At 39.3% G+C, this 21,939-nt stretch overlaps 1 protein-coding gene across 4 annotated transcripts in view; it reads left to right on the forward strand.

Moving 5' to 3' along the window:
* Lyst (lysosomal trafficking regulator) overlaps positions 1–21,939 on the forward strand; it is a 164,993-nt gene that overhangs the window by 126,149 nt on the left and 16,905 nt on the right. For all 4 annotated transcript variants that reach the window (XM_026788329.1, XM_005365427.3, XM_026788331.1 and 1 more), the window contains 7 exons: positions 2,817–3,061; positions 7,071–7,137; positions 8,562–8,718; positions 12,848–12,988; positions 14,020–14,237; positions 17,414–17,644; positions 20,901–21,090. In XM_026788329.1, the coding sequence (XP_026644130.1) occupies positions 2,817–3,061; positions 7,071–7,137; positions 8,562–8,718; positions 12,848–12,988; positions 14,020–14,237; positions 17,414–17,644; positions 20,901–21,090 (1,249 nt within the window). The remainder of the gene's footprint in view (positions 1–2,816; positions 3,062–7,070; positions 7,138–8,561; positions 8,719–12,847; positions 12,989–14,019; positions 14,238–17,413; positions 17,645–20,900; positions 21,091–21,939) is intronic.

Consider the following 21,939-nt stretch of genomic DNA (forward strand, 5'->3'; position numbering starts at 1 on the left):
CTGCAGGGGCAGTCCTCGGACTGCATCTGTCTCCACCAAACATCAGACTGCACTGAGCTCTTGTCTCCTTCCAACTTAAATTCTCTCTGCCCAGCCAAATCCCTTCCTGTCTCCACCTCCCTAGTGCTGTGATTAAAGCCATGGGACTCCCAAGTACTAGGACTAAAGGTGTGAGCCACCTCCACCTGGCCTCTGGTAGCTTAGTTCTGCACTCTGCTGCTAACTCTGTGTTCCTCACCTTGTCCCACCAGAAGCATTTGACACACGGACTGTCCTTTTCTTTTCTCTCATGACACCTTCCTTTCTAGACTCCTGGGTTTCCATTTTTACCCCTCATCAGCTCCCCCACTCAGCATGTTTGCAGATCCTTCTTGAGTAGTTCACGCTCATTCTTCCGACCTCATCTATCTCATGGCTTTCAAAGCAAATTATGTTATAACTTTCAAGTTCGCTGTCAGTGCCAAGGCCTCTACCCTGCACATCTTACCCTCTTATTTAACTCTGTCTTGCTATTTCCACTTGGAGTTGCCAGTTTGTATCTCAAACTAAATGTAAAGATTCACCCTGTAAATAACCTTCCAGTTTTCCCTCTTTCCATAAATGGAACCTCTATCTCTCTGTTGCCCAAACCAAAAACCTTGAGAGTATCCTAATAGTTCCTCCCACCCTGCATGTCTACTCTATCCCAGCATACCCATGACCTGATTAAACTGCTACAGTTTTGCTCTGAGCCACCATCATCTCTCACTAAGAGCTTTTATAGCAGCCTCTTAACTGACCCAGCTACATCCACACCCCACCCCTCAGTCTGTTTCATTTCTCTAGTCAAAACTCTGTAGTTACTTCTCAGGCGACTCACTGAAAGTCAAAGCCATTACAAGAGCCCGAGAAAACCCCCGGTAGTCAAGAACCTTATTATCTTCCGACTTCATCTGCTATTCTCTCTCTTACTCATTCTCTACCCATAGTGGTTTTCTTCTCCTTGAATGTATCAGACACTGATGCTACAGAGTCTTTGTACTTAACTGCTGCCTGGAATGCTTCCATAGAATTCCCAATGACTCAGTCTGTCACTTTTTTCAGGCCCTTTGATGAAGTACCTTTTCATCAGAGTCCCTTACTGTACCAAACAGCATCCCCTCCCTCTTGACCCTGACTATATAAAATAACAGTGTCTTAGTCACTGTTCTATTGCTGTGAATAGACACATGACCATGACAACTCTTATAAAAGAAAGCATTTAGGGCTTGCTTACAGTTTCAGAGGTCTAGTCCATTATCTTGGCAGGGAGTGTGGCAGCATGCATGGTGCTAAAACAGTAACTGAGAGCTATATCCTGCTATACACACATGCACACACAGAGAGAGACAGAGAGACAGACACAGACTGGGCCTAACATAGACTTTTAAAACTTCAGAGTCCACCTCTAGTGACATGCCTACTACAAAAAAACCCACACCTCCTAATCCTTGTAATCCTTTCAAACAGCTCTACTCCCTGATGACCAAATTTCTAAACATATGAGCTTATGGGGGCCCTTCCCATTCAAACAACTACAAGCAGCCCCTCTATTACCCAGCATCCCTGCCACCTTTACTTTGTTGTCTCACTCCACAAGGCTGTTTAGTCCCCAGCACTGTGCTCTCCCTGCAGAATATCTAGACTTGCCTTTGTTCTGTATCCCATTGCCTGTACGGGACACTGTTGACATGTTGGTGTCATTGTGTGCTGAGAATGAACACTTTTTTCCTTCCAGAGTTAGTGCACACTCTGTCACAAATTCCTATCCATCTATTTTGGTGTCAGCATTTGGCAACCTTTGATTTTAGGTGACAGTTTCAGTTGTTAGCACTGTGTTTCTGTCTGTCCCTACATTTTCTCTTTCTTGTCATTTCCTTTCTGTCTTACCTCTCATTGTCACATCAGGAGCTCTTCTTTCTAGGCCTGAACATGTAGACTTTGAGGTGGGTGTTCCAAACCCATTGAGTTTCATTTGTTTATTTTGGAAGACTCAGAAAACCCCCCCCCTTTTTTTTTTTTTTTTTTTTTTTTTTTTTTTTTTTTTTTTTTTTTCGAAAAAAAAAGGGTTTCTCTGTGTAACAGAGACCAGGCTGGCCTCAAACTCACAACTCAGAGATCCACCTGCCTCTGCCTCCCGAGTGCTGGGATTAAAGGCGTGCGCCACCAACACCCGGCTCAGAAAACCCCTTTTATATGACAGGACTTTTATTAATCTCTGAAAAAAGTTTCTATGGAACTGGGATGTAGCTCAGTGGTAGAATGTTTACATAGAATGAACAAGGCCCTGGGTTCAGTCCAAGAATCCCAAGAGTTGAGAGATTGATCCTATTTGTTTTCAGTAGGTAGTGAGTTTGTATCCTGCTTACACAGGACATTGTATTTAATTCTTGTCAGGTAAACATTATGACCTCCATATTACTGATATAATAATGGCTTGAAAGGTTTAGCAGGAACACACAGACCAGATCTGTTCTGATGCAATCAGTCTGTCAGTGCAGAATACCACTCTGTCTACACCATCATGCTGCACCTTTATTGAATATTTTGTTTTTAGTATCTATGTCTGAGTGACTTCTGTGCATAACTTTTCCTTGGGAATTATGAGCAGATAACAGAAATTCCTGCCAGATAATTTTACTAGCAGATGTATCCAGCGGTAAGGCTAATGACTGATAGTCTGCCTCTGGAAGGAAACTGCATTAGAGTTAATGCAGATACATTCCTGGGAGGATTTCAGGTTCTCTAGGGACATATCAATAAACTTAAAAATATCCTATTTTCTCCTTCCCTTTTAGGTTCGTGATGATGTATACCAGAACATTCTCACAAATAACCTCCCCAATCTTCTGGAGTATGGCAACATCACTGCTCTGACAAACCTGTGGTATACCGGACAAATTACCAATTTTGAATATTTGACTCATTTAAACAAGCATGCTGGCCGATCCTTCAATGATCTCATGCAATACCCTGTGTTCCCCTTTATCCTTTCTGACTATGTTAGTGAAACACTTGACCTCAATGATCCATCTATCTATAGGTAAGTAAAAGCATCACATTTTGGGTCCACCTACATGCTGAATTTATGCCGTTAAAGTTTTTACTTTGAAAATTTTCAATCATGCACAAAAATTTAATGATTAATGAAGACTTTATAATTCATCTTTCCCAATTCAGCAATTGTGAATTATGAAGATTTTACCAAACTTGCATCATCTTATTTCAGAAAATCTAGTTGTGTAAACTCTGAGTTCTACTGTATACATCTTTTGTAATGATAGGGTATTTCCTTATATTATTATAGTGCTATTATCCTGTCTAAGAAAATTAACAATCCTGATAATATAACATACCATCCATATTCATTGTCTCCTGCTTATCTCAACAATGCCTTTTATAATAGGTTATTTTAAATCAAGTATAGTTGTTGCGTTTGATTGCCGACATGTGAAAACAAAATCTAGAAAGACCTTTAAGTGTTGATTTTTTTTTTCAGTTTTTGCAGCATAATAGCATTTGTTCCAGTAGTCTCTTTGCCAGAGAGCAGGGCTTAGCTTAAAAGGCTTACTTGTATTCAACTTAGCCTTTATTTTGGGAGGAATCCATCATAGATGGCTGTGTAAGCTTAATGTCCTACTTGTCACCAGGAAGGCTGTAATGCCCCCTCACTGGGGGTGCTTATGATGATTTGTAGGTACAGGTTCACATAGAACTTTTATCTAATAGTTCATCCATGGCTTTATTGCTTGGATCAATTATTTCAGTAGAAATTGCATAAGGATGGTTTCCTATCTCTCTTGGTTATGGTTTGCTATTGCTGTGATGAAATGCCATGACCAAAAGGCAAGTTGGAGAGGAAAGGGTTTTTCAGCGTACACTTTCATATTGCTGATAGTCATCTAAAGAAGCCAGGATAGGATCTCAAGTAGGGCAGGAACCTTGGAGTGGGAGCTGATGCAAAGGTCATGGAGAGTGTTGCTTACTTGCTTGCTCATCATAGATTGCTCATCCTGCTTTCTCATAGAACCCAGGACAACCTGCCAAGGAATGAAGCCATCCGCAGTGGGCTGGGCCCTCTCCCAACAGTCACTAATTAAGAAGGTGCCCTACAACTGGATCTTATGGTGGCATTTTCTCAGTTGAAGTTCACTCCTTTCATATAACTCTAGCTTGTGTCAAGACTAGCCAGCACACTAATCCTTTTATTTCTTCTAAATTTAAGAGAAGAAAACGTGGAAGCTGAGTTTAGGATATCTTGTATTGGAGAACAAGGAAACAACATAGAAACAAACTTAATAGACTCTCATTATCAAAGATAGCACTCTCTGAGGATCCAAAAGAATAATGACAAGAACAAGTAGATGAAACCCCTTGAAATGAAAAAAAAAAAACATTATTTAATCATTGTATAGTCCACACATCCCTTATCCAAAATGTTTAGGATCCTAAGTATTTTTAAGTTCCTGAGTTTTAGAATATTTGCAGACTACCAGTTGAACATATCAAATCTAAGATGCTCTGAAGTCTGGCTGGTTTTGATGCATGGTATGTAAGAAGCTTTGAGTTTAGGATCATTTAGGATTTCAGATCTCTAGATTAAGAATGTTCATTCTATACTTAAAAAAATTGAAATACATACTTGTGTACACATGCATATAAACACACATGGTGTGGAGGCATCAGACAAGGTCATTGGTACCTTTGGAAATAATTTCTTAATTTGAAGTTTGAGAATTAAAGGAAGAGTATTTAGAATTTTTCTGCCTTTCTTGAACAAACTGTTATTTTAAAGAAACGAGGTAGCCCAAGTTCAAATATTTTATTTATTTTTTAAAAAAGTTCTCTTACTTAAAGAAAAATTTACTTCAAGTATTCCACTTGGGATATTCATAAATATTTTAATTATAATGCCTCCAAAATAGGCCTGAGTTGGTCTTTTCTTAAGAAATCAGGTTCAAGTTAATGCACTATGGTATCTTGTCTGTCTTTTAGATATTATACACTGCTGTTGGACATTTGAACATTTCACACATTGCTGGTATAAATATATGCGGCCTTTCTGGAAAGCAGTTTGACAGTGTGTATCAAAAAAAAACCTGTTAGATGTATATATTCTGTTTTAGCAAGTAACTTCTAGGAATTATTCTTGGGAATGCTCAACATGAAGGTTCTAACTTAACCAGCAGTTGTTTTTGAGGGCTGGGCCCTGAACTTGCCTGGTTCTTTGCTTGCTTTGGTATCTGGCACTGTATGCAAATATTTAGCTAAGAATGTGGTACTCCTGTAATTTTTCAAAGTATCTAAACTCCAGAAACAGTCTGAAGGTTCAGCATTAGATTTGAATATATTCAAAAAGTAGGGCTGGTGAAATAACTCATCAAGTTAGACTTGCTCCCAAGTCTGAGGATCTGAGTTTGATCCTTGGAACTCACATGGTACAGAGAACCAATTCCCACAAATGTTCTTCTGACCTCCATGTGCACACCATAGCATGCATACCCACACATTCATACAAAATAAATCAATGTAAAAAATACTGTAGAAGTCTATTTTGTAAGTCATTCTTTTGCTTAAAAATATATAGGCACCCACTAATCAGCAGAAAAAGAGCTGGACAAATATATGCTCAAATGTTTTACCTATGAGTAAATAGCAGCATGACTGATTTTTTAGTTTATTCTCTGTTCACCCAACTGTAATTTCTTTGAAGGATTTGTTGTTATGTTTGTTTGTTTTTCTGTTTGTCTTTATGTCTGTTTGAGGCAGGGTTTCACTATTTAACCTTCAATAGCCTAGAACTTGCTATGTAAATCAGGCTGGCTTGAACTCTGAGATTCATCTGCTTCTGCCTCCCAAGTACTGGGATTAAATGTATGTATAATCACACCTAGCAACAACTAGGTTGTTATTAAATTTCTTAATTTTCACCCATAATAATGTAATTCTTACCAAATTCTTAAGGAATAAAAAATATATACCAGGATCTTAAAGATAATTTCTTTGATGCCAGGTGGTGGTGGTACACTCCTCTGATCCCAGCACTCAGGAGGCAGAGGCAGGTGGATATCTGTGAGTTTGAAGCCAGTCTGATCTACAGGGTGAGTTCCAGGCCAGCTAGGGATACACCGGAAAACCCTGCCTCATAAAACAAAACAAAACAAAACAAACAAACAAACAAGCAAAAAAGATAATTTATTCGTATTTTGTGGTGTAAATTGACATCTCTTCTGTAAAACTATTTTAATTTTTGACATCTCAAAGACTAGACAGGGGTCATCAGAATGTACATTTAATGTTACTTAACTCCACATCCTTAGGAAATAGTAATGTCTCAAAAAAGTTGTGCCATGGGGATGTGGTTATACATCCTTATAATCACAGCAGAGCACCAGGGAGATCAGGACAGTAGGAACTATTGCAAGTACAAGGCCAGCCTGAACTGCAAAGTGAGCTTAAGGCTAGCTTGGGCTCCATAGTGAGGCTTTGTCTCCAAAAAATAATTACATCTGAATAAGGAGGATGGGTTTGATTTACTGAAACTTGGGCAAAGCTTGCTATTGGTCTAGATAAAGTGACAGATGTTGACGTTGTAGGTGGTCTTTTCCTTTGTGCCTCTTAGCCAGAGCAGCTGATCCCTCACATCAGAGCTATTTCTTCTACCCATAGATTCACCATACAGAGACACTGATAGGTTTTATAGTGGGTAAAGTGAGGACATTCTTTGTCCTCTAAGAGTGGTGTGTTGCATTAATAGTGGGAACGCCAGTCCTAACATAGCCATGTGCACGTACACCTGCATGGCACTGTATGACAGCATCACCCAGAAGAGTCAGATATTCACTGTGCAGATGCAGATCTGGACTTGCATTTCCTTAGCAGTTTATAAGGTCATGATTTCAGATGGTGATTGTGGGTTGCAAAGCAACATGCTTATGTACGTTAAGGACTGCACATTTTGCAATTTCTCATTTTCAGGATGAAGACATGAGCAGCTGAATACTGGCAGTATCAAATGAGTTCATATTTTTCTATCATCTCTTCTTTTGTAGAAACCTGTCTAAGCCTATAGCTGTGCAGTATAAAGAGAAAGAAGACCGCTATGTTGACACATACAAGGTAGCTTTGGTTTCCATTAAATTCTTTGATACATGAAAAATGGAGCTCTATGAACCTACTTTTTAAAGTTTGTTGTAGTTATTTTTCTGTGTTTTTATTTTCTTTTACTTTTAGAACTAGAAATTATATGAACTGAAAATCATTTTTGTCTTACTTCTATGGAAACACCTTCCAAGAATGGAAAAAAAGTATATTCTCATTTTGTTTGGCACAGTTTGAAAGCTTTTAGTCCCTTGCGTTTTCTTTTTTTCTTCTTTTTCTCCTTTTTTTTTCTTTTGGTTTTTCGAAACAGGGTTTCCCAGTAGCTTTGGAGCCTGGCCTGGAACTAGCTCTTGTAGACCAGGATGGTCTCAAACTCAGAGATCCACCTGCCTCTGCCTCCCGAGTGCTGGGATTAAAGGCATGCACCACTACCGCCTGGCCGTCCCTTGTATTTTCAAATGCATAAAAATTATATTTCTTATAAATATCACAGATTTCCAGCAATACAACTATACATTGCCTCTGAGTATATATAAATGTTGGTGTCTTTATAATAGTAATACATTAATATAATCATGCTAATTTGTTGTATATTAAATATTGATATATTTATTTCTACTCTAAACACTAGACATATTCAGAAAATTATTCATTTTAGGTAGAAGTTAAATTACCTATTTAAATAGAAAGGAGTTACCCATATTTATTGATAATTTAATATTAATGAAATTCAACCGGAAACTTACAAAACTGACTTACCGCATAGTATATTCTTCATAATAGTGTAATGATAGGAGCAGCAGAAACAGTTTTCTCATATTCCCATATTATTCATGTCCCAATTCCAGAGATGTCCTTCTAAGTACCTGAAATTCACCATTTGATTTTCTGCAGTTGAAAATATGACAGTCTGTGGGAGTCAAGACTTTACTTGAAAATTTACGACTTCCAACTCTGCTATCAGGCAGACAGAGCTACAAAGATGTGTGGCTGAGCTGCCTCCTTTGTGGTGAGGAGAGTTGGAGATGGGAGAGATCATCGTTTTCTTTTTATGTGTATATGCTCTGCAAAACCACCGCACACCACTGTGTTAACCGTGGTGATGCATGCCATCTTACTACATTTCCATTCCTAGAGAAGCACTCAGAATATATCAGTGGTGGTGGGATCAGCCCTCCGTTTTTGAGCTCCCCAGTTTGATATTTGGAGCTGGTAATTAGGAGTGAGAATGCAAAGCAGGTGTGTTCTTGAGGGACTAGGAGAGGAGGTAGAGAGAGAGAACTGGGTGGTTCTCATTTGGCCAGGGGTCAGTAGGAGACTCCTAGAGCTCAAAATGGCTGTAGGCTATGGACATGATTGGGAAGAGGTGGAGGAGAATGAAAGAGAAAACTCGTCATGTTTGGCGCACACAATTGTGAATTCTCCTGGTCTTTGTTCTGTAGTACTTGGAGGAAGAGTATCGCAAAGGAGCCCGAGAAGACGACCCCATGCCTCCTGTGCAACCCTACCACTATGGCTCCCACTACTCCAACAGCGGCACCGTGCTCCACTTCCTGGTCAGGATGCCTCCTTTTACTAAAATGTTTCTAGCCTATCAAGGTAAGGATATCTTTTGTAACTACCCCAAAACTCAGGTTATATCACTAAAATAACAACAGCAAAAAACTTAACTAGCGTCTTGAAAATTTGTACTAAACAAGCCCAGGAAAAAGAATTCTACTTAACCATTCACTAAAATCCTCCTTTTAAAAATGGTAGTCAAATCTTCTTGCTCTTGTCTGAGATCATATATAACTTTATAGAAATGTATTGACTTTTTAAAAATTAAGCTCTAAATCACAAACTGCAAAATTTACCAGTTAAATTATATTCAAATAAATTTTATTTCATTTAATTATTTTTTTGGGGGGGTTGTTTTTTAGATTTTGTTTTGTTTTGGTTTTTTGAGGCATGCTTTTTTATGTGTAACCCTGACTGTCCTGGAATTTGCTCTGTAGACCAAGCTAGCCTCAAACTCAGTGAACTGCCTGCCTCTGCTTCCTGAGTGATAAGATTAAAGGTGTGTTCCACAACACCCAGCTCAACTCTTTTTTAAAGACTTGTACTTCGATAATAATTTCAAGTACAACAGTTTTGCAGCTTATGTAATTTTTTTATAAAAATCTTTTATAGGAAACTATTATTATTATTTATGAAAACTAGCTAATAAAGAACACACTGGCATCATCACTATAGAAAAGCTTGCTAGTAATCTAGCTCAGCCCTTTGCATGAGAGCCTGAAGAAGACCGAGGGATTCACTGTGTACCAATGGGGCAAACTCACCGTGCTATACAGTTAGAACTGAGGTATTGGCTCTGTAATTGTCCCTCAAGATATCTGTTTAGGAAACCGTTGTCCATTCAGTTTGTCCTACCCTTCTTGGACTTCTTTGTCTTTTATTCTTAAAACAAATTCTTAGAGGAATGAATTTGTATTCCCTATGCTTAGTCTATGAATGGGGCTTTTAATATTGGCCCTATATTTGCATGGGCCAGTGTGAGTGTACCTGCAGAAGCCAGAGGAGGACATCAGGTATCCTGCTTTGTTACCCTGTACCTTATTCTTTTTTTTAAAATACTTATTTATTTATTATGTATACAATGTTCTGTCTGTGTGTATGTCTGAAGGTCAGAAGAGGGCACCAGACCTCATTACAGATGGTTGTGAGCCACCATGTGGTTGCTGGGAATTGAACTCAAGACCTGTGGTAGAGCAGGCAATCCTCTTAACCACTGAGCCATCTCTCCAGCCCCCTGTACCTTATTCTTTTAAGAAAGGGTATCTCACTGAACCTAGAGTGAGTCTGGCAGCCAAAAAATCCCAGAGATACTTTTCTGGTCCTACAGCACTGAGTAACAAGCACACATGTGACCACTCTGAGGATTTTACATGGGTACTGGAATCCAAACTCAGGTCCTCAGTGCTTGTGCTGTAAGGGCTCCTACCCATGGAGCCGTTGCTCTAGTTTGTCATGTCCCGTTCTTCCTCTCAGTCTCGCTTTCCCTTAACCAATTATCCCTAGTTAACTTGATCTCAGGTTGAGAGTGTGCCTGGTCCCATTACAGCTGGTGCAAGGGATTCCCATATCCAAGTGAGATGATTCAGAACTGATGTTTATACCACCCTTGCTAGTGGTGGATTCTAAGAGTGCCTTTGTTTGAAGATCTTTTTGAACATAAGAACATTCATTTGTGAATGTCATTTTGTTTTAAGAAAAGACAATAAAATAATATTTTAATGTAGTTTGAAACACTGCAGTACTAGTAACATCCCTACAACTCAAACCATTTCTTTCAGTGGAACCCAAAAATTCATCAATATAAAATTTCCAGTCAGCCATCAATCTTTATTATATTGTTGTTATGAATATATTCATATAAAATATTAGGTTTTTCTTCTTAAGTAGGTACATTGTTGTTTTGAAGCCAAGTCTCATGTAGCCAAGGTCAGCCTTAAATTTACTATAAGTTGAGATTAGCCTTGAATCCTGATCCTTCTGCCTATACCTCCCAAGTTCTGATATTACAGGAATGCACTTACATGTCTTGATCTTCATTGCATATTTATTCATAAACTATTTTCAAACCCTAACACTACCTTAATCCTCATTTACTTTCATTTCATTAGCATTTTGCTGGTTTTTGAATTTTTTTTAAACTAATGAGTTAGTCTAGGAATTCTCAACCATAGCACTATAGTTACTTTAAGTTACATAATTTTTTGTCTCAAGGGTTTCCCTGTGCATTGCAGGACATTTTAGCAGCATCCCTAGCTTCTACCAACCAGTGTTAGTGGTACATGACTCCTACTATGTATGACAATTAAAAATAGCTTTAGATATTGCCAAATAATAGAGGGGAAAGGCCCTACCCATTGAGAACCGCTGATCTAATATGTGCATATTCTAGAGTCTAGCAATTTTCAGTGGAATTGTTTTAACACTACAGAGTTGTACAACCCAAACAAAACCTATTGTATATCACTCTTGTTACACAGTTGCTTAGTCTGAGCTCTATATGCCATGACTTCATGATGACCTGGCATTTCTTACTTCCTGAAAAAAAAATTATAAATCTTACTTTTCCCCAGATTTGATTTAGTGGCCAGCCAGTGCTAACTGGCTCAGTATAGTAGATGGAAAGCGATAAAGATAATGAAAAATGTAGCTCAGCAGAGCAGGCAGACTTGGAGAAAGAAATGAGCTCATGCCTTTGAAACTGCTGTGCTTGGTGCTGAGATTAGTTTGTGACATTCTTAGCAAGAGGCTATGCTCAGATTCCAGCAAGTACAGAGGCACTTTAGACAATACAGCAGAGTCCCTAAGAACCATGCACACAGCTGCTTTTCTCTAACTGGCCTTTGCAATCACTTAATGTTCCAGGCCTGTGATTGGGAGACTAGCAATTGTTCACAGAAAAGATACAGGGACAAAATTCAATTCTTTGTCATTAATAGTCTATTCCAGAAAAAAATGAACAGGAGTGAGTACACTCAGTTTTATATCAATTGATAAAAATTTTAGTTAATGCTCAAGTGCAGAGTTGGTGCATCTGAACAGCAGTGTCAGTCTCGCATGTTTTCTCTCTGTGAAGAATTTAGAATATGTGTGTCTGTGTGTGTGGTATAGAAGTAGAAGGGGCTATGTAAGGGGAGGAAGTGTTCTGAAGGGAAGGAGAGGAGAACAAGGTAATAAATAGCAGGTTGTCTTTTACATGCAGAGTCTAATGTATGAACACACAGAGACAACCTAAAAATAGAAGAGGGACTATCTGCAGGGGACCATGAGGGTGGGCAGCAATGGGAATGAGAAAGGAACGGAGGGGGATGATAGGAGAGCCAAATACAAGAAAATTACAATGAAATGCTGTATGAAAAATGTCATAATGAAATATTATTTTGTACTCTAAAAAGTTGAATGTTAGAAAGCAGTGACCCCACCCTTTAAAAAGAAAAAGAAAAAAATCTTAGTCTTGATAAAGAAAAGAGCCATGTACCAAACTACACTCCACCTCCCTCTTCGTCTTCCTCTCCTCTCCCTTCCTACCTCCCTTCCACCCCAACTCTCCCCCCCCCCCGTGTGTGTGTTCAGGAGCATGTATGTATGGGCCTGCTGTGGAGGCCGCAGATCACCAACAGGTGTCTTCCTCAGATTTTCCCCATTTGAACCTAGAGCTCATCAACTCAGCTAACCTGTGTGACCGGTGAACTCCACACATTGACCACCCCAATGCTGGAGTTACAGAAATACATCATCCCCCCTGGTTTTACATGCATGCTCGAATCAAACTTCTGTCCTTATGCTTTTGTATTACTTTGCCACCAGTCATCTCTGCAACCCATAATTTCCCCTTCTTTAAAATTATGCATTCACTTTAATAAAGAAATCATTTTTGTGCGTCCATTATGTGCTGGGTGTATGGGGCCCTAGTCTCCTGATTTTTGTGAAAGTTTCATTCTAACTAGGTAGGAAGATAGTAGCCATTTAAGCAAATAAATGATAGAGGTTCTTCTGTTTAGAAGAGATGAAACCATAATACAGTCGAAAACAATGTCATTTCAAGAATTTGAATAATATTTTAAATAAACCAAAGGACCATTTCTTCAATCACTTTTGAAGCAACAAAAATTATGGGAAGCTTCAAATGGAATACAGACTTTTCGTTTTTATTATTGGAATTTCTTTTTAGATCAGAGTTTCGACATTCCAGACAGAACGTTTCATTCTACAAACACAACTTGGCGCCTCTCGTCATTTGAATCTATGACTGATGTGAAGGAGCTGATTCCAGAATTTTTCTATCTTCCTGAGTTCCTAGTGAACCGTGAAGGTACAGCGGATCATTTCTCACAGAGTTTGGAGGGTATGCGGTGGGGTTATCATTGTCCAGAAGTAAAAGTAGCCTTTTTAGGACTTGAAATTTGAATTTTATTTTCAGGTGAGATTGAGGATTTCTGATGTTTTTAAAGACTGACTACTGCAAGCTCTGGGTTCCTTATCCCAACAGGCTACATTTGGAGAACTGTGTTGTTGATGTTGTTTTTGTTGCTGCTGCTGCTGCTATTTTGGGATGTTAGGTTTGATATGGTGTGGGTTTTTTGTTGTTTTTGTTTTTTGTTTGGTTTTTCAAGATAGGGTTTCTTTGAGTAGCCCTTGCTGTTCTGGAGGCAGAGGCAAGTAGATCTCTGAGTTTGAGGCCAGCCTGGTCTACAGAGCAAGTTCCAGGACAGCCAGGGCTACACAAAGAAACTGTCTCAAAAAACAAAACAAAACAAAAACTTTTTAGTCAGTGAGTTATATTTTTTGTTGGACCAAGAATGCTCAATAGAAAGGAAGTCAGAACAGACCTCTACCATTGCCCATAAAATCAGTATACAGTGATAACTCATTTCAAGGTGGTGTGTATTCTGTAATGGGTTTCTAAACTCAGAATATTAATATTTATTAAATATATAGTTCTCAGTTTATGAAAATATCAACAATTTACAAATGCGTATACAAATCTTTGATTTTAACCAAGTTTATAATTAAATAGGTATTTAAGCACTTTCTGTGTTTGAAGTAGGGTGAGTATGGTACTGGAATTTATGGACACTGATTTTTCTGCTTTTTTGTCATCCTGTTACAAGTGGACAAAGAGTAAAGTTGAAAGTCCCAGTTTGAATTGGCTTAGTATCTGTCCTGTTCCTGTTGGTACAGAAAGAAGTAGATGAACAGTGATTCCTACCTTAGCGAGCAGTTCATCTTGTTGCTGCCGTCAGGGTTGTAGTGCACCATCATCTGTTTGCCAGAGCTCTTACAGTCTGTGAGCTGAATAACAAGCCTTGGCAGAATTAAACATTGTGTATTAATCTTCCTCAGGTTTTGACTTTGGTGTGCGTCAGAATGGTGAACGGGTTAACCATGTCAACCTTCCTCCGTGGGCGCGCAATGATCCTCGGCTGTTCATCCTCATTCACCGGCAGGCCCTAGAATCTGACCACGTATCCCAAAACATATGTCACTGGATTGACTTGGTGTTTGGCTACAAGCAAAAGGGAAAGGCATCTGTTCAAGCCATCAATGTTTTCCATCCTGCTGTAAGTGACTCTTTTAAAAGAATCTGCACTCATTTAAGTTAGAACCTCAGTATTTTAAGGTTGCCTGTTAAGCTGTTTCTTTAAAATACCCAAGTCATCAAAGAGGCAATTACACTAAGCTGTTACTACTATTACGGAAGGTTTTTCAGATTTTATATTTTATCTCTTTAAAAGTGTCTTAGATGCTGTAGTTGGGATTCTCCAAAACCACCCTCATATTCAGTGACTTACTAAATAAATATGTGGACTCAGTTTGTAGCTGACTTGTGACAATGAAGGATGCAAAGCATAACGTAGCAAAGGAAAGAAGCCGTGAACAGAGTCTGGGTGAAGCAAGGCACACACACCTGACTCCCCCACTACACCACAGAGCATGCTTGCTCTCCAGGCGCTTTGGTGACACATGTGAAGTGGTTTCTGTCAGGGAAGCTTTCTAGCGATTCAGAGTTTTGTATCTCCTTGGGAATGGTCACTTAGAAACCATCTGCCTGCTATGTGCTGAAATGCCAGACCCAGAAGGAATAAGAGTGTTGAACGTGGACCTCATTGTCTGCATGGTGTAGGCAGAGTGAGCTATACTCGTCACTTAGGAAATCATGGGAAGACTCGTGAAATCCCAGCTCCCAGACACCAGCCAAGGAGGCAGCAGAGCTCTCCAAGGAAAGTGGCCAGTTGCTGTGTTAGCTCTTTTCCACATACTTCTCCGGGTGCCCGTTATGAAAATCATCGTTTTTCTTCATAACAGAAACAGTACGTTTGCCTTATTAGAGAATATGTAAAATGTAATTCCTCTGCTTTTAGCATTTAGAAATTTTACATTTTACAGTGTCTCTAATAGAGGATATTTTTGGAAAAGAAAGCACATTTCCTAAAAAGGAAAGCATTATCATTTATCAAGACCACCTTCAACGATTTTTCTATACTTACATATTATTCCAGTAATTTAATATTAGCCATGTTTTTTAATCTTTTTCTCTCCTGAATAATAAGGTAGTAACTGTATTTAAGTCATGAGGTTCTCTATGATTGTAATGGCCACACTATCCCTATTTAAGACAGCTTCTAATTCCTAAGAGTAGAGTTGCTAATTTCCACATGTACTAGTTTATGTTTGCGTGTAGACTTAGGAAATACTTATTATGCTAGGCTCCCAGGGCACAGAGTTAACTAGGCTGAGTAGAAGTAACAGGGAGAAAGGTGGGTTGGGTGGGTTTCTGCGTGTGTTAGGAAAAATCCCAGTGAAATGGGTGAAAGGTCATGTCTGAAGGACTAGGAGGTGAAATGGCAGAACACAAAAAGAAAGGTATTCCTGACTCTGCGTGCTCCTACTCAGTGCAGACCAACAGATCATCTCTTATCCACTACGTGACACCTGGCTGCCCAGATTTCCACTTAGCAAGGTAAATTGATTAACTGTGGGCTTGCTCTGTAGTGGTGTCTGTGTAGATGATACAGATCTGAAAGTATTTGTAACACATACAGCTAAGTGTATACTCCAAGTATTCTATGTCTGAGCTTGTTTATACCAGAAATCCATGCCCAAAGGGTGGTCCAAAAATAAAATTTTCATTTTAGTTCATTGTTCTCTGTAATTACTTTGGATACCTCCAAGGAAGCCTTAGAAAGGAGACTAAAACAGTTTTTTAGTGGCTCTAAAAGAAGATTTTTATGAAGAGAGCACTTTTTTTTTTAAAAAGGAAAATGTTATCATTTGATTCACAAGTAAGAGTGTAATTTATCAAAAAATAAAGTAATAAATAGAGGAGGAAAAATATTTCTTACTTCTATCCATCTTAGGTTCCTTGTTGGGTACTCCAACAAAACAGAGATTAGCAAGAAAAAAACACAAAGACTGACCTGATACAAATTTGTTCAACACCAGAGCGTCCCTAAGAAAGGACATTCCCAGTGAGTGCTGAGAGCTGAGATCTTATACTAAAGCTGATGGAAGCCCAGCTTTGTGTGTGACACAAAGCAGTGTGATTCAAGCAGGTGAACGGCAAATAGGGAAGCCTCTGGCTATGTCCTCTGGGTGTGCCGTCATCGTTCTCTGGATGTGAGGCTGCTCCTTTCCTCCTTGGAGGGACATGCAGCGTTCCTGACTTGCTTCAGGAAATGGGCTAGAAGCCCTCTCTCGGTTTTATGAGCGGCTTCAGGGAAAGGACAGAGTCCTTCTCACATTCATTCTTCAGCTCAAAATGCTCCCTACGTCTAGTCACCGTGTTCTGAGGTGGTGTGATGTGGGCCATCAAGTATGAAATAAAGGCAGAGACCTGGGTATAATTTTTGAGCTACATTCATAGTTGACCCTGAAATACAACATTTAGAGCGATTATGAACTTAAACATTAACCTCAGTATACCCTCTTCTGTGCACATTATTTTACATCATCTTTTCAGTAATTCTGATTTAAAATGTACCTAGAAATTGAAATATACAAGGTAACTCATCTAACTGAAATGTTTTTCATGAAGTCTTTGAGACCAATAGTCTAAGTTGAGTAACCATGAAGGTTATTTAACTTCTGAAGTGCCATGGAAATTTTATTTTGAAACTTGTACGAATGTCATATTCGTGTGTGAAGATTGCTGTAATTGATTAGATACTAAGTCCTGGACTGTTCACAGGGATGGATGTACAGCACTAATGACCAATAGCTTTAGAACAGCGAAGTTCCAGGGTACATAGGACAGACTCTAGAGGTACAATGCCAATCAGGAACATGCAATTTCAGTTACTCACCTGGAACCTTCCTTGGTGGTTTTTTATATTCACTGCTGGTTTCCATTATGAACTCACTTATCTACATTACAGTATAACTTTTGCATTTTTCCATGTATTACTTTGGACATGCAGTTTCTTCGATAATTTATTTGGTATTTTCTATTACATTTTCGGGCCTTAAATTTGAAATGTTTTATAAACATACCTAATTAATCCCAGTTAGACAAGATGTATTTACTTTGTTCACATATTAAGAAATATTTGTTATTACTGTCTGATCCTAGTAAGACCAATACAGATAAGTTAACTTGATCAAAAACATTTTTAAATAGTTTGCATCAAAATAGAGTACCATTCCCTAAAACATGAAACAGATTGTTTTCTTCCCAGCATCATGACAAACTCCAATATCACCCTGCTGATGCCTTGTTCTTTGACGGTTTCCTCTGCAGACGTACTTTGGAATGGATGTGTCTGCAGTTGAAGATCCAGTGCAGAGACGAGCTTTGGAAACCATGATAAAAACCTATGGGCAAACCCCTCGTCAGTTGTTCCACACCGCCCATGCCAGCCGACCTGCAGCCAAGCTCAACATTGAAGGAGAGCTTCCAGCAGCTGTTGGCTTGTTAGTACAGTTTGCTTTCAGAGAGACCCGAGAACCAATCAAGGAAATCACTTATCCGGTATGTTATTTTGATTTCAGCAAAACTTGATTGGACTCCTCCCATGCCCTTCACTTAGCTATGGGGGTGCCGACATGAATAGTGTGGTCCTAGCCTACAGATAAGCACCAGCCAGTGCAAGGCAGCAGGGGCAGTAGAGCAGTGGTCTGCGTGCAGTGAATGCTGCACCAGTGACATGGGGAGTATGCTATGCACGCCCAGGGAAAAGAAGTATTTGGGGGCAGACAGAAATTGTTTTCAGGGAGCACAAAAGGGTTATTAGTAGGGAAAGCCTCACCAAGTAGACTTCTAAATAGGATTGTACAAATAAAAGGAGCCAGCTGGTAACTGTGGAAATGGCACAGCTGGGCCCAGTCACCATCTTTAACCAAAAGTACTAACCAGAAGTACCTCCCCAGATAGTAGTAATGGGAAGTTTTGTTTCTAAAAAGAACTAGGCATAATTTTCCTTTGTAATGGAAAGCTGAAGCAAGCAGGCCTTAAAAGGAAAAGCAATTTTAGCCTTCATTTAAGTTCTTCATATAAAAGTAGTATAAGGTACTAGAACTTAAACTGTAGAATGTTGCAAAGTGCTTGTAGGAGGAAGCCACTGAGGATAAAAGGGAGGGAAGAGACCTTGAACATAAACCAAGCAATCTGCTCAACTGCGTGAATCTGTGGTCCACCGTCAGTAAAGAATTTTCAGAGCTTGTTTTGATAATGTGTTGGGTAAGGATATTCCTTAAATATCTTAGAAATATAGATATAAATTTTTCATGCTTATAGCTCAGATCTGTGAGTTTGGCATATTAAATACGAACAGAAACCATTCAATTACTAGAGCCAGTCTAAAGACATTTATTAAGGAGTGGTGTTTTACTAAAAACCAAATCACCAATGTTGAGTTTTCATTTTGTAGAAAGTTGGATTTTTACTTTGTGATTTTTAAAGTCTCATGAGTCTTTATCCATTACCAGAGTTGCTATTTTAAACTATAATGCATTATTTTAGCATGTCAGCATAATATAACAGTATATTTCTGAAATTTAATAAATTACACTTAATTTACTATGATACTTACTGCTAATCAACTAACAAGATGTTGTTGGTTTTAGGGGTTGATTGGATGATTTTGACCTCTTGAAACAGGGTCTCACTGTGTAGCCCAGACCAGCTTAGAGCTGGAGATCCTGCAGAGTGCCGGGTTGCCTTTGTCTCCTAGTGCTTGATTCTAGGCCTGAACTGTGCTTGGTACTAATTAGCTATTTAAGGCTGATGTATGTAAAAGCACACTAGGCAGTCTATCTGCTGGCAGTAGGAGCATAATGCCAGCCTGCCTCGTTCCCATTGTAAGACCTTCACACTGACTGTTCCTCCATCCCATTTGGATGTCTCATTTCAGTAAAGCCTCTGTTCAGATCACCCCTCCTTCCCTGACCGCTCCATCCTTCTCTGTCTTCTCCTCTCTGTTTTGCTTCATAACTCACCCCTAACAAACATTTAAGTGCTTGTTTTGTCTGTCTCTCCATCCCTACCTGAATGCAACACCACTGGAAAAGGATGATTTTGACTTGCTCATCACTGTGTCTGCAGGTTCTAGGGAAGTGCTTGGCACACAATGGGCGTTCACTATTTTACTAAATGAATGACTTCTGAGGCAGGTTCTTTAGCGTTTGGCTTGCCATGTGCAGTGGCGTTTATGTCACAGTTTTTCTTTGCTTAAACAGTGGGACCTCCCACACAGTGCTGCACCATGGCCTTCAGGTGGCAGCTGCACAGCTCTGACATACAGCAGCAATGCTGTGCTGAAAAGGGTCCTCCACACAATGCAGCTGCATGTGTGTGAACTTGCTCCTTGTAGACGTTACAGTCAGAGCTGCATGAGCAGCACCTAGGAAAGGCACTCTTTCCTCATGTCGCATAATGTAAAACAGCCACGATACAATGCTTAGTGTTTGTTTGTAACTAAAAAATGGTTAGCTTTGTGTGTAACTCAAAACAGCTTAAACTCTGCAATTCATACGAGAAACATTTTCAGGCAAGGAATTATGAATGGTCAGTCTTAACCAGAGTCTGACACCTATTTTTACAGACTTCAGTATAGACAGGCTGAATGAAGGCTTTAGAGAGAACTTGTTCTCAAGATAACCGTGTTAGCCTCCCTCTTCCACAGGATCCACCCTGCCGCTCAGCCTTCCCAAGGGTGCCTGCTCTACGACTCCTCCATGCCTTGTAACACTGCATATTACTTGGTCCCATAAGTGATCTAAGTAAGAAGAAACAGAGCACTGACTGACATGCTTTTTAAACATTGTGTGTAGGTCAACAATGCCTGTTTCTTCATTCAGATGGAAAAATGAGATAAAATATGCTGAAAATTATTTGATAGTGTTACAGAAATGACTGGAATTTGTTTAGTATATTGTTTTCATTAGGTTTGTGTAGCATTTACTCTGAAATTTTGAAAGTAGAAAATAAATTTTTAAATGTCTAAAACAGAATCTATTGATAAGAGATGAATAGAGTTTAACAGTCAAAAAAAGAGTAAAAGAATAAAGTTATTGGGAAAAACTCTGAGGACTGTTTTCTCCCATTCCTGGATTTTCTTCTTGATAATTATTTTTGTTTAGATGGAGGAAGGATTTTGGTTCCTGTTCATGGCAGATGTGTGGCCATCTTTACTAGTCTCTCGCCTCTCTGTATTCATAGCCTGCTGCTCCTCAAGCCCATCTATTCCTTTGTTTTTGTTGGACAACACTTTCTTCTCCGGGATTTACTAGCCCTCTCTGGAGCATTGAGTGCTCTAGCCTTCTCAATATACTCCATAATAAATCCTGAGCATCCTCTGAGAAACTGCAGTGGTCTAGACATGCATGAAGCAGGGGTATCCTAATTCCAAAGCTTGTGGCTGAGTGAGCTCTTCAATGCTCATGTCTTCATTTCTGTCATATGTACCTGTGACTTGTCATCCTTCAAAGTCAATCCACTGATACTCCAACTTTAGGTATTTTAGCTAGCCTAAAAGAAATGTGTCTAGTAAAAATTTGTTTTCTTTGTTGAATTTCAAAATTGTTTGAATTAGTAGCAGGCATTTTCATTCAAGCTAGGCCAGAGCCACAGAATAAAAATCAAATAAACACTTTTCTATATGGAAACACAATTCTTGCCCTCAAAGAGTTTATAATCTAATTATTTTTTTTTAGAATTTATATTGTAATTATTAATCTACCACTTTTTATTTGAAAAAAATAATAAACTTGACTTTCCTTGGTTTTAGAGCCCTTTGTCATGGATAAAAGGCTTGAAGTGGGGCGAGTATGTAGGTTCCCCCAGTGCCCCAGTACCTGTGGTCTGCTTCAGCCAGCCCCATGGAGAAAGATTTGGTTCCCTCCAAGCACTGCCCACCAGAGCCATCTGTGGTTTATCCCGAAATTTCTGTCTTCTGATGACCTACAGCAAGGAGCAAGGTAAAGTGAACCACAGTGAGGATCAGTCTGGGCATCTTTTTGAGATTTAACTGTCACCAGTTTACCTGTGCTGCTGCTCAAAATTGTTACTTTGTTTTTTGTTTGTTTGTTTCTTTATTGCTTTTTCAGACAGGATTTCTCTTTGTAGCCCTGGCTGTCCTGAACTCACTTTGTTGACCAAGCTGGTCTCGAACTCAGATCCATCTCTCTCTACCTCCCAAGTGCTGTGATTGTGTTTACTTAATGCAGGCTAGGCATTAAAATGTAGTACATTAAAAAATGAAGGTTAAATGCACTGCCATTTAAAATAAAAGGAGTTTGAGGGAGTTGAGAACAAATGTCTGTACTCACAGGATGAAAACATTGTCAACCTGATAGAAATATGCACATTCGAGCTCTCAATCCGCAAGATGGACAGATGCATTAGCAGACAGATCCAGCGCCTCCTCAGATGCAACTGTGGGTTTACACATACAAATGGGAGTGATGAGAATAAAGAGATGCCCTGGAAAGCCGCTCTTCTGTTCCTACCTCCAGCTCAGTAGCATTGGAGTATGGAACAGCACTATGTGGTATGGGTCATTTCATAATTCAGAGTGTCACCCAGACCCTGGAGAACTGAGGACATCCCTCTGTTCTTCCTGCTAACATTCTCTAGTAAAGAGTCCCTCCTGCTTGGCCTAAGCGTGGACATGAATGGCTGAGGATGCTCATGTTCATGACAGGTTGCTCTGCTCCGTGGTCCTCCTTTACACCTGCTTTGTCAGCACCTAATTACTCAGCATTATGGGATTTAGATGTGAACCATGTCATTCTCAACCTAGTGTCTGTTTGTCACTAAATCCCAGG

Source organism: Microtus ochrogaster, unplaced genomic scaffold, assembly GCF_000317375.1.
Source record: "Microtus ochrogaster isolate Prairie Vole_2 unplaced genomic scaffold, MicOch1.0 UNK2, whole genome shotgun sequence".
In the NCBI taxonomy this organism is placed as follows: Eukaryota; Metazoa; Chordata; class Mammalia; order Rodentia; family Cricetidae; genus Microtus; species Microtus ochrogaster.